The 12,149-nt window shown below is 40.0% G+C and overlaps 1 protein-coding gene across 1 annotated transcript in view; it reads right to left on the bottom strand.

The window, feature by feature from the left end:
- Positions 1–12,149, bottom strand: part of ABCG2 (ATP binding cassette subfamily G member 2 (Junior blood group)) — a 105,731-nt gene that overhangs the window by 1,427 nt on the left and 92,155 nt on the right. Inside the window, exons 11-15 of the mRNA XM_021702258.1 lie at positions 9,229–9,318; positions 7,931–8,055; positions 6,277–6,431; positions 1,610–1,699; positions 471–553 (exon numbers count right to left, since the gene is read on the bottom strand). Coding sequence (XP_021557933.1) covers positions 471–553; positions 1,610–1,699; positions 6,277–6,431; positions 7,931–8,055; positions 9,229–9,318 — 543 coding nt within the window. The remainder of the gene's footprint in view (positions 1–470; positions 554–1,609; positions 1,700–6,276; positions 6,432–7,930; positions 8,056–9,228; positions 9,319–12,149) is intronic.

Raw genomic sequence — 12,149 nt, 5'->3', positions numbered from 1 at the left:
CATTTAAGTGCCGGAGGAAGAGGTACGTGCCACAAACGTGCCCGGGAAATATTCCCTCCGTTCCGCTCTAGCTGCCTTTCAGTCTCTTGCTCCTGGCCGTGGCGTGGGCTTACAGGAAGCCTTAAGTTCATGGATCCATACACTTCCCATAACCCATACAATTCCAATATCCTAAGGCTTCGCTAAAATATCAAAGCAGCTCATTTCAAACTCAAATGTTCTGAAAATAAAAGCTAAAGCCCACAATCAAAACAGTGTTTTAAAAGGCCCCAAATGAACAACATATCAGAAGCATTTCCCCAACTTAAATATAACTTTGACCAGAGTAGAATGTCAAGGAGATGTGCACTGGTGTACAACAGCTCAGAGAAGTCGGTGAAAGGACCCACACCAGCCACGCGGCCCAGTGGCCTCGCTACCTGACACCACAAGAGTAAGCAAATCCATTCTGACACTGAGTACAAACTCACATCGCATAGCTACAGGTATTATTCGCTGTCACATTGACTCCTGGGCAGAAGTTTTGTCCCAAAAACTCATTATGCTGCAAAGCCTGTAACACAAGGGGGGATGGGACAAGGTAAATGATTTTATTTATTTTTTTTAAGATTTTACTTATTTATTTGACAGACAGAGAGTGAGAGAGGGAACACAAGCAGGGGGAGTGGGAGAGGGAGAAGCAGGCTTCCCGCAGAGCAGGGAGCCCGATGCGGGGCTCGATCCCAGGACCCTGGGATCATGACCTGAGCCGAAGGCAGGTGCTTAACAGACTGAGCCACCCAGGCGCCCGGTAAATGATTTTAAATTTCAAAAAGTCTCCAAAGAATGATCATGTCCTCCTAGTTTAATCTTTACTGCTATTCCTAAAAACAAACCAAGCTTCACATTTACGGTCTCGGTCACACCAGAGCAACTAAAATTCTGCTCCCTGGCAATTGAGCGGCCTATGTTGGGATTCTGGCTTCTAAAACAAAGGAAGTAAAGTATTTGGCAAAGAGGGGAGACCTCTGGCTATCTTACCTGTAACTTCTCCCTTCTTCTCTCCCTAATTTTATAATCCCACAAACAGTGTAATTAAAATCATACAGCGGTACTCAATGACTATTGTTAATTTACAGGTAAGAATCTTTTATATTGTTCTTGTTTCTTTTCATCAAAACCAGTGCTAATTCTTGGGAGTTATAAACCCAATCATACTATATTAAGACACAGTTTTCTTTGGAGTTGATGAACTTTCTAAAGCCAACACAGTAGCTGTATTATATGTTCTTTTTCTTCTAATTTTAATATATAAAATATGTACTCTAGGCTCCCATCCTCTATTTTCGTATGGAACTGAAATGCAACTACATGTTTTTATATCCATTAGGCAATCTTTCTCCTTCATGAGGAGTTCTCTCTCCACCCCTCACCTCCCTCAGGCAGCAGGGTGACTGGGGAAACCTCAGGTGATGATCAAGGTGAAACTCTTCTTCATCACTCTGAAAATGAAACCCCTGGGAGACTTTCACAGTTCGTGGCTGGGGCCATGAGGTTGTTAGGCTTTATTCTGGTTGGTTCTAGCTTGGGAACAATGAAGCAGTCACAAGGACATGTGAGGAAAACTTACCGCATAGCCATATCGAGGAATGCTTAAGTACTGAAGCCAGGAGAGCCAAGGCCCAACAGTTCTGAGATTTACCAACAGCCCTGAAAATATCTACAAAAAGCAAATGCCAAGAATCAGACCTGGTGAAGGGATTTCATGGAGAATTACAGAGAATAATTTCTGAGTCCCCGACAACCTTTACAAACGTTTCTTCTAAGACTTCTCCACTCTGCATACGTATGCCTCTCTAGAGCTGAGGCTGTTTATGGTTCTAAAGGAATGACAGTATATCTAATAATACCTATGTCATTTAATTGGAAGACCCTTCATTGTCAAGGATTTTACTTTTGGTAACTGCCCACAACGAAAGGTCAAAAAAGTACTGACTGTTCTAATGATACAACCATTATATGTTCACACCAGTAAACATACCAGAACAGATCCTGAACATCTCATGCCCCTCTCTATTGCCCTAACACAGTAAGATTTGTTATTTACAAGGGCTTGCGCTCTGCATGATTCCAGAAATAATCTGGGGTTCAGGATGCATGCTAAAATAACCCAAATCCTGGAACTGATATACAGAATAACACGGGGAAGTACTACATAAAATACGGTGAATACCTTCATTTAAAGCTACCAAAGAGCAGTCTTACAGTGAAGATCCCGGGGCAGATTACTCCAGCAACAGATGGCTACGTGAGAAGAGGCTCATCTAAAACTTCTAACTGGAAGGAGGTATGCTGGGATAGACATAACAATGACAATGTTGCTGGAGTGACTACATATTTTTGAACTTGACTTAACCAGGTGCTAAACAGAGGACACACAGCATCTCTGAGTAAAATATGGTTTTATGACCGGTTTTAAAGGATCTATATACAAACTTTTAAATAATAATAAGGTGAAACATCTCAGGTATCACACAAATATATCTATTTTTATAAATCGATGACACATTTATTGGATAACATGATAGAAAATATATGCAAGGTTTATCACTCTTAATAATGTTTAGATTGATAGATGTCAGACTCAGAAATGGAAGACTGGGGGCGCCTGGGTGGCTCAGTCGTTAAGCATCTGCCTTCGGCTCGGGTCATGATCCCAGGGTCCTGGGATCGAGCCCCACATCGGGCTCCCTGCTCGGCGGGAAGCCTGCTTCTCCCTCTCCCACTCCCCCTGCTTGTGTTCCCTCTCTCGCTGTATCTCTCTCTGTCAAATAAATAAAAATCTTAAAAAAAAGAAAGAAAGAAAGAAATGGAAGACTTAAACTTTGGCAAAAAGTTGCGCTAATTATGCTCCTTTTAAAGACATCTTAGCAGAAAGAACACGTGTATTAAGTAAACAGGCTAAACGTTCCTGTTCACTTGATGTAGTTAAGGAGCAAGGTGGTAACTAGCTGATTCACCTACTGATTCATCTATGTACAGGTAAAATTAAGGGACACGTAAGGTTAGGCTTCAGTAACCATTTAAAAAAAAAAGGTAAGCAGAAATATATTGGTATAGGAGAATGTCAGGAACCCAGAAAGGAGGAGACAGAGTACTGTGTGAGTTTTGGAACTTTTTAAAACACCCCTTTTCAAAATATAGGAGGGACCCAGGATAGACTACCCACACTGCAAACTTCTATTTCTCATGGAGCTTAGCCTATTCCCTTGGGGAGGAGTAGATCCAACCAAACCATTAAGTTACTGCTTAAATAAGTCAATGGTTCTCTAACACTAGCACAGAAGTTGGGTAATTAACCTGTCATTTTTATGAGGGAATCTTATAATCAAAACTTTTCTGGGTTTTGTGGGGTTTTTTTTAGAAGTTTTTGTTTAAATTCCAATTAGTTAACATACACTCTAATATTAGTTTCAGGTGTACAATTTAGTGATTCAACACTTCCATACAATAGCTGGTGCTCATCACAAGTGCCCTCCTTCATCCCCATCACCTATTTAACCCAAACCCCTAACCACCTCTCCTCTGGCAACTATCAGTTTGCTCTCTGTAGTTAAGTCTGTTTCTTGGTTTGCCTCTCTCTTTTTGCCCCATGATCATTTGTTTTGTTTCTTAAGTTACACATATGAGTGAAATCATATGGTATTTTTCTTTCTCTGACTTATTTCGCTTAGCCTAAAACTGTCTAGCTCCATCCACATCACTGCAAATAGCAAGATTTCATTCTTTCTGATGGCTGAGTAATATTCCATTCTGTATATATACCACATCTTTTTTATCCATTCATCGGTCAATTGACATTTGAGCGCTTTCCATAATTTGGCTATTGTTGATAATGCTGCTATAAACATAGGGGTGCATGCATCCCTTCGAATCAGTATTTTCTCCCCTCTGGGTAAATACCTAGTAGTGCAATTACTGGATGGTTATTGTTCTTGGTGCAACTGTAAATGGAATCGATTCCTTGATTTCTCTTTCTGCTGCTTCATTATTGGTGTATAGAAATGCAACAGATTTCTATACATTGACTTTGCATCCTGTGACTTTAATGAATTCATGTGTCAGTTCTAGCAGTTTTGGGGTGGAGTGTTTTGAGTTTGCTATAGAGTATCATGTCATCTGCAAATAGTAAAAGTTTTACTTCTTCTTTACCGATTAGATGCCTTTTATTTCTTTTTGTTGTCTTGACTGCTGAGGCGAGGACTTCCAGTACTATGTTAAATAACAGTGGTGAGTGTGGTGAGTGTGGACATCCTTGTCTTGTTCCTGACCACAGAGAAAAAGCTCTGTTTTTCCCCACTGAGGATGATATTGGCTGTGGGTTTATTGTATATGGCCTTTATGATATTGAGGTATGTTCCCTCTATCTCTACTTTGTGGAGGTTTTTTATCAAGAAGCGATGCTGTACTTTGTCAAATGCTTTTTCTGCATCAACTGAGAGGATCATATAGATCTTATCCTGGCCTTTATTAATGTGGTGAATCATGTTGACTGATGTGCAAATACTGAACCAAACTTGCAGCTCAGGAATAAATCCCATGTGATCGTGATGAATGATTCTTTTAATGTACTGTTGGATTCGGTGTGCGAATATTGTACTGAGCATTTTTGCAACCGTGTTCATCAGGGATATTGGCCTATAGTTCTCTTTTTCAGTGCAGTCTTTGTCTGGTTTTGGAACCAGGGTGATGCTGGCCTTGTAGAATAAGTTTGGAAGTTTTCCTTCCATTTCTATTTTTTGGAATAGTTTGAGAAGAATAAGTACTAACTCTTCTTTAAATGTTTGGTAGCATTCCCCTGTGAAGTCATCTGGCCCTCGACTTTTATTTGTTGGGAGATTTTTGATTACTGATTCAATTTCTTTACTGGTTATCGGTCTGTTCAAGTTTTCTATTTCTTCCTGTTTCAGTTTTGGTAGTTTTTATGTTTCTAGGAATTTGTCCATTCTTCCAGACTGTCCAATTTGTTGGCATATAATTTTTCATAATATTCTCTTATAATTGTTTGTATTTGGATCCTTTCTCTTTTCTTTTTGATAAGTCTGGCTATGGGTTTATCAATTTTACTAGTTTTTTCAAAGAACCAGCTCCTGATTTCATTGATTTATTCTATTGGGATTTTTTTTTTAAGTTTCTATATCATTTATTTCCGCTCTAATCTTTAATATTTCCTTCCTTCTGCTTGCTTTAGGCTTTATTTGTTGTTTTTTCTCTAGCTCCTTTAGGTACAAGGTTAGGTTGTTTATTTGAGATTTTTCTTCCTTCTTGAGGTAGGCCTGTATTGCTATATACTTCCCTCTTGGGACTGTTTTTGCTGCACCCCATAGGTTTTGGACCATTGTGTTTTCATTTTCATTTATTTCATGTATTTTTTTAATTTATTGGTTTCCTGTTGACCCATTCATTGTTTAGTAGAATGCTGTTTAACCTCCATGTATTTGTGGTCTTTCCAAATCTTTTCTTGTGGTTGACTTCAAGTTTCACAGTGTTGTGGTCAGAAAATATGTATGGTATGATCTCAACCTTTTTGTACTTATTGAGGACTGATTTGTAACCTAGTATGTGACCTATTCTGGAGAAGTCCCATGTTCACTTGAAAAGACTGTATTCTGTTGCTTTAGGATGAAATGTTCTGAATATATCTGTTGAGTCCATCTGGTCGAGTGTGTCATTCAAAGCATTGTTTCCTTGTTGATTTTCTGATTAGATGGATCTGTCCACTGCTTCAAGTAGGGTGTAAAAGTCCCCTACTATTATTGAATTATTATCAATGAGTTCCTTTATGTCTGTTATTGTTTTATATATTTGGATGCTCTCATATTGGGGGCATAAATATTTACAATTGTTAGATCTTCTTGTTGTACTGTCCCCTTTATTATGATATAGTGCCTTCTTCGTCTCTTGTTACAGTCTTTGGTTTAAAGTCTAGTTTGGCTTTTGAAGTTCCAGTTTATCAAGGTTTCACTATATGTCACCAAGAAGCATCTTTTAAAAACTCATTTGTAACAAAACGTTAACTGAAAAGTTATAGCAATTATATTAGAACAGTAGCCAAAAATGCTGGGTAATGTCAAGAAAAATCTGTACATGCTCTAAGCTGTACCTCAATACATGGTCTCCTTAAAGAAGAGAATCCCATTTACAGAATCCTCAGAGCAGGTTTTAGGAAACAGGTAAGTTTGTGGGAAGGAATAAGGGGAAACAATTACTTCTCAGAGAAGCACAATTCCTACTCACCATCATAAACACAAAGGAGATGGTCATGAGAAGTGTTGCTATGGATACCACACTCTGGCCTGCTGCTATGGCCAGTGCCATAGAACTGGCTGAATAAGCCACCATCATAAGGGTGAACATCATGATGAAGAAGGCCTCCACAACTGGTTTCAAGCCTTAGTTGGGAAGAAAAGAGGGGGTTGAATCCAACTGCCACGGTAACTGTGTATTTGGGACCGCTTACTGTGCAAAGCACGTAATATTTTGAGACACTAATACCAGAATGAGGAAAATTCATCCTCTGTCCAGCCACCCTGGGTCACCAATTTCATTACCAGTTCCCCCATGTTGCTGTATAAAGTTATCATAAAGTGTCTTTTTTATACTTGAGGCATAAGCACATTTCTGTATAACATCTCTGCTCCTTTATTTGTAATTATTAACAATTTCTGAGTGCCCGAGATGGAGAGCTCCAGGCAACACCACTGGCCCCCCATCCCGTCGCTTTTTCTTCTAAGAAGGAAACTTGTCAGTAGCATATTTGTTTTACCCAAATATCACCACATGACTGTTTGCTATAACTGCATTGAGTAAATAAGCTGGGAAGAAGATTACGTGACCTCTCAGTGGTTTCAGTATCCCCGGGGGAACATCTCCACAGTCCAAGTCCCCCAAGACAAAGCACCATATAATTTTGGGATTGAGGGTGGGGTTAAATAAGTTTCATAAAACTACAAACTATAATGGACTAATATTACGGGTCACACAATCTGAAGATTTTGGAACAGCCATAAGACCACCAGTCAAGAGTCTGAGGATCTAGGTTCTACACCTAATTCTTTATGACACACCTCTTATATATAACATGGAAGTTTAAACTCAATCAGTTGATGTTCCTCTATAGTGCTTTACTTATATATTTTTTTAATTAAAATATATATTTCTAATGTGTGTGTGTGTTTATGTGTATCAGTAAAATATATGGAAATTCTGATACAATGAGCCTGGGGTAAAGCCTAAACACAATGCAGAAATAAATCTAACTACACCTATCAAACAAGTATTTGTATTAAAGCAAGAAGCCCTGAAAGTCTCTGTCTTTCACTATGTTTACATATAAACACACAGACACACACATGAATAAAAACATAAATAGGTAGGGGCGCCTGGGTGGCTCAGTCATTAAGTGTCTGCCTTCAGTTCAGGTCACGATCCGGGGGTCCTGGGATCGAGCCCCGCATCGGGCTCCCTGCTCAGCGGGAAGCCTGCTTCTCCCTCTCCCACTCCCCCTGCTTGTGTTCCCTCTCTCGCTGTGTCTCTCTCTGTCAAATAAATAAAAAATAAAATCTTTGGGAAAAAAAAAACACAAACATAAATAGGTAGTAACTATCTCAGCTCCTCCAGCAGAGTCGTGAATTCTTTCCATGTTTATAAATGACACACAGCATCTTTCAGTAAAATACAGTTTTATAAATAGTTTTAAGTTAGTTTGGGACAAGTCTTGACAAAAATGTCCTCAAAGAACAGTTATTTCATTGCACACACAATGGATAGATGTCTCCTTCTCTCACTGGCTTGGTTTAGAGTCTGAGAATCAAAACTAAGCTGGTAAAAAGAAACTGGCTTACCCTCATATCCAAGACTAAAGACACAAACCTTTTGTCATATTGCTTACCTAACAAGAAGTATATTATACAAGTAAATATAATACTTGGTAATATCCTCATGGGTAGTAAATCAGATAACAGTTTTCCAAAGAAATAAGATGACACTCTGTAGTATCCACTGATATATTCATGTCTAAAAAAGAAAAAAATTGTCCTACATTAGTTTAGGAAGGCAGAGACCAGATTGGGCTGCTTGCTTACCTACAGACTTCGCCGCCACCAGGGGTCTAATGACTACAGCTTCTCATATCCTTGAGGCAAACCCCCGCCACCATCCTGTCAGCATCAGGCACCATCTTGGGTGTGAGCCTTCCCTGTGATGTCACCCCCACACGAGTCTGTGCAATACCCCTCTTCTCGTTATAGAACTCCCTCTAGATGCCATCTATTCTGCCCCCCGAGCACCCACTCCCAGTGGGCAGATCTGCATCTCCTCCCTCTCTTCCAACACTGGCTCTCCTTAGAGAACAGCGCTCCAGTAGCTGAACTCAGTTATGGTAGAGGCTTTACTTTCTCCCCACTTCTGATTATGAAGAAGGTGGCTCTGCTATCCTCCGAGCTTCCTAATGCACCTTGGATCACTTCTTCCACTCTCATGATTAAAAAAGAAAATGGCACTTCTTCCTTCAACAGTCATACCTTTCAACTTTCAACCATACATCCCTGTCAGCCATCAAATCCTGTTTCCTTCCCTCTCCAGTTCTAGACCCCTTCCTCTTCCTGACATCTTCCTCCTGTAATTCCAAACTCCTCCACCAATATCTTTCTTTCCCTCTTGAATGATTCCTTTCCTCAGCATGTAAATACGGGCAAATCTCATCCAACTTTGAAAAACACAAGAAACAAAACAGCCCCTACTTTATTTTAAGGCTGCCCTTTTTGGTTTCTTCCATTCCCCTCCCATTCAGGGCTAAGCTGGGTCCACATTCTTTGTCAACTTGACCTCCACACCTTATATTTACTGCTCAACCCACCACCTTCTCTCTACCAAGCCTCTCTAACTTTTCCTGTAAGGGCCATCATGACTTCTCATTTGCTAAAAACAAAAGATCCCTTTTAGCCCCTTTATCGCTTGCTTTTTCTGCAGCATTTGGGTTTGCTGGCTCGGCCCTATTCTTGAACTCCTTTTGCCCTTGGTATCAAGACCCAGGAGCTCATGATTGTCCTTCCAGCCTCTGGCTGCTTTTTCTCAATTAACATCGGCAATCCCCAGGAACCAAGCTGTGGCCCAATACTGGATATGACCAGTTTGACCAACAGCCCCTGATATCGGAGAGCCCCCTTCCTGGAACAGAGACCTACTCACATAAAGAGCTTCTTCTCGACCACAAAGAGCTCCACAGCTGAAACACTGCTGAAACACTGGTTGGTCGTCAGGAAGAAGAGCACCCCTGATCTGCAATGAGAGAAAGCAGGGGGAGAGCACTGCAGTCGATTAAACATTCTTAAATCAAATTTCTAACTGCAAAACTCTCTCCTCAAACGATACCTTATAACATGAAATAGAAACTGTTCTGGTTAAAACAGAGGGAAGTATGTGCCCCACCAGCTTTCTCCCCACCATCTCTGTGTATCCACAGTGGTACCCCTGGGACTCCACAGAGCACAGTTTGGAAGTCAAGGTCCTGGGTTGCTATGGATCGAACTGTGTCCTCCCCAAATTCCAATGTTGAAGCCCGAACCTTCAATGTGATGATATTTAGAGACAGTGTATTTGGGAGATAATTAGATTTAGATGAGGTCATGAGGATAGAGCCCTCACAATGGGATTAGTGCCCTTAAAAGGAAAGGGAGAGACATCAGAGTGAAGAACAAGAAGAAGAAAGAAAGAAAGAAAGAAAAAGAAAGATGGGACATGCAACAATTCAGCTCAATTTGTTAAGCCTTATATCTAACAATACTGTTATGTTCATCATGATTCTGAACTAGTAGATACTGACATTTATAGTAAATACAGTTTTATTGCTAAAGAATTTAAGGTATTCTGATTCTTTTTTTTTTTTTAAGATTTTATTTACTTATTTTGACACAGAGAGAGAGACAGCGAGAGAGGGAACACAAGCAGGGGGAGTGGGAGAGGGAGAAGCAGACTTCCCGCTGAGCAGAGAGCCCGACGCGGGGCTCGATCCCAGGACCCTGGGATCATGACCTGAGCCAAAGGCAGATGCTCAACGACTGAGCCACCCAGGCGTCCCTCTAATTCTTTTCAAGCTGGTAATCCATGTCTGTAATATCTACTTATTGATCCAAATATTTTTAAAAATATCTTTTCTCTTAATATATTTTAATTTGTTTAGCTATCACCACAACCCTGTAAGGTAACCATTAGGTCATAGAAGCTCCTACTCTACATATAAATAAAACCCAGCTTTGTTAGTTACACAGGTTAGAGAAAAAGCAGAGAGCACCTCTTTGGGATAATTCATTCCCAAAGAAGAGAACCAAACCACTGGCCTCCTGAGCAATTTCAAATGATGAAAAAGTGGCAACAAGTTTATGTCAAAAATACAAATTAAAATAAATCCAATGCCCTATTCCTCCAGAAAACATTTGAAGAAACTGCTAAACCTCTCCTTTATCTCTCTGGATTCTTCTACCAAGAATTGTAATGGTTAGATATCCAATTCCTCTTTAAAATTCCAGTTGCAGACAGGTTTTCCAATACTTTTTCTGAATACTTCCCACTGCACAACACAAAAGGTCCATGGGCAATAGATCCTGTGACCTATATTCTGTGCTTGGTAAAAATATGCCACCTACAATGGGTACAAATCATCAATTACTAGCAAGCTTGGAAACAAGTGAGAGACCACCACACTCTTCAGGGAAAGTAAAGAGAAAAACAGTGACGTAACTCTGGAAATAAGCTGCCATAATAATCGCAACGTAGAGTAACACTCTCTGATTCTACACAGGAGAGAATTTATTTTACTTGAGTGAGGAATTGACTTTTATGCTTATTCTTTCTTTCATAAACAGTCAGACATCAAAACAGATTCAACTTAAGCTACTGCAACTTTCCTCATATCCTTATGGTAAAATGGGAATAATACCACCCCACTCCTTGGGGCAGAAGTCTGCGTCCATGGTTTAAAACACAGAGCACAGTGCCTGGCACAGAACAGCTTTCTACATGAAGTACAAGGAGAACTCTGCAGTCTTTGACACTACTGAACATATACATTCAGAGCGTGGTAGAGCCCATTACTAAGTCTCATTATGAAAAAATATTTTTAAGGCCACATGGTGACTAAAACTTGGTAAGGTAAACTAACGTAAGCGCTAACCATATAACAGAAAAACCTGAGTGTCATCCACCTCCCCATGGCAAACAAATCAAAAAATATAAAGGAAAAATTATTCACAAGCAACAAAAGCAAAAAACAGATAAACTGGACTACATCACAATTTAAAACTTTTGTGTATCAAAGGACACTCTCAACAGTGAAAAGAAAACCCACAGAAGGTCAGAAAATACTTGCAAATTTATACCTGACAAGGGGTTAATATCCAGAACATATAAAAAAAAATTACTGTTCAACAATTTAAAAATCCAATTAAAAAATGGGCAAAGGATTTGAATACACATTTCTCCAAAGAAGATACACAAATGGCCAATAAGCACGAGAAGGTTCTCAACATCACTAATCATTAGGGGATTGCAAATCAAAAACCACATGAGCTATCACCTGACACCAACTGGGATGGTTATTATTATTTAAAAGGAAAAAAAAAAAAAAACCCAGAAAATAACGTTTGGTAATGTTGTAGAGGAATTGAAACCCTTGTGCCCTGCTGGTAGGAATGCAAAATGATACAGCTGCTGTGGAAGATAGAATATTTCATAGAATTACCAAATAATCCAGTAGTTCTACTTCTGGGTAAAAATCCAAAAGAATTTAAAGCAGAGATTCAAACAGATATTTGTACATCCATGTTCATAGCAACATTGCTCAATTAGGGGTAAAGGGCAGGCCACTCCAAGATGGGTCACTTTGACATGAAAATTATTTTGAGTTAAAAGCAATCAAGACCAGGCAGACTTGGTGGCACCTGGGTGGCTCAGTCAGTTAGGCATCTGCGTTCGGCTGAGGTCATGATCCTGGGGTCCTGGGATCAAGCCCTGCAGCGGGCTCCCTGCTTGGAGGGGAGCCTGCTTCTCCCTTTCCTTCTGTCTCCTGCTCCCCCTACTTGTGCTCTTGCTCTCTCTTTCTCTCTCTCTGTCAA

Source organism: Neomonachus schauinslandi, chromosome 2, assembly GCF_002201575.2.
Source record: "Neomonachus schauinslandi chromosome 2, ASM220157v2, whole genome shotgun sequence".
NCBI lineage: Eukaryota > Metazoa > Chordata > Mammalia > Carnivora > Phocidae > Neomonachus > Neomonachus schauinslandi.
The sequence above is the reverse complement of the archived record's forward strand: the minus strand, read 5'-3'. Positions and strand labels throughout refer to the sequence as shown.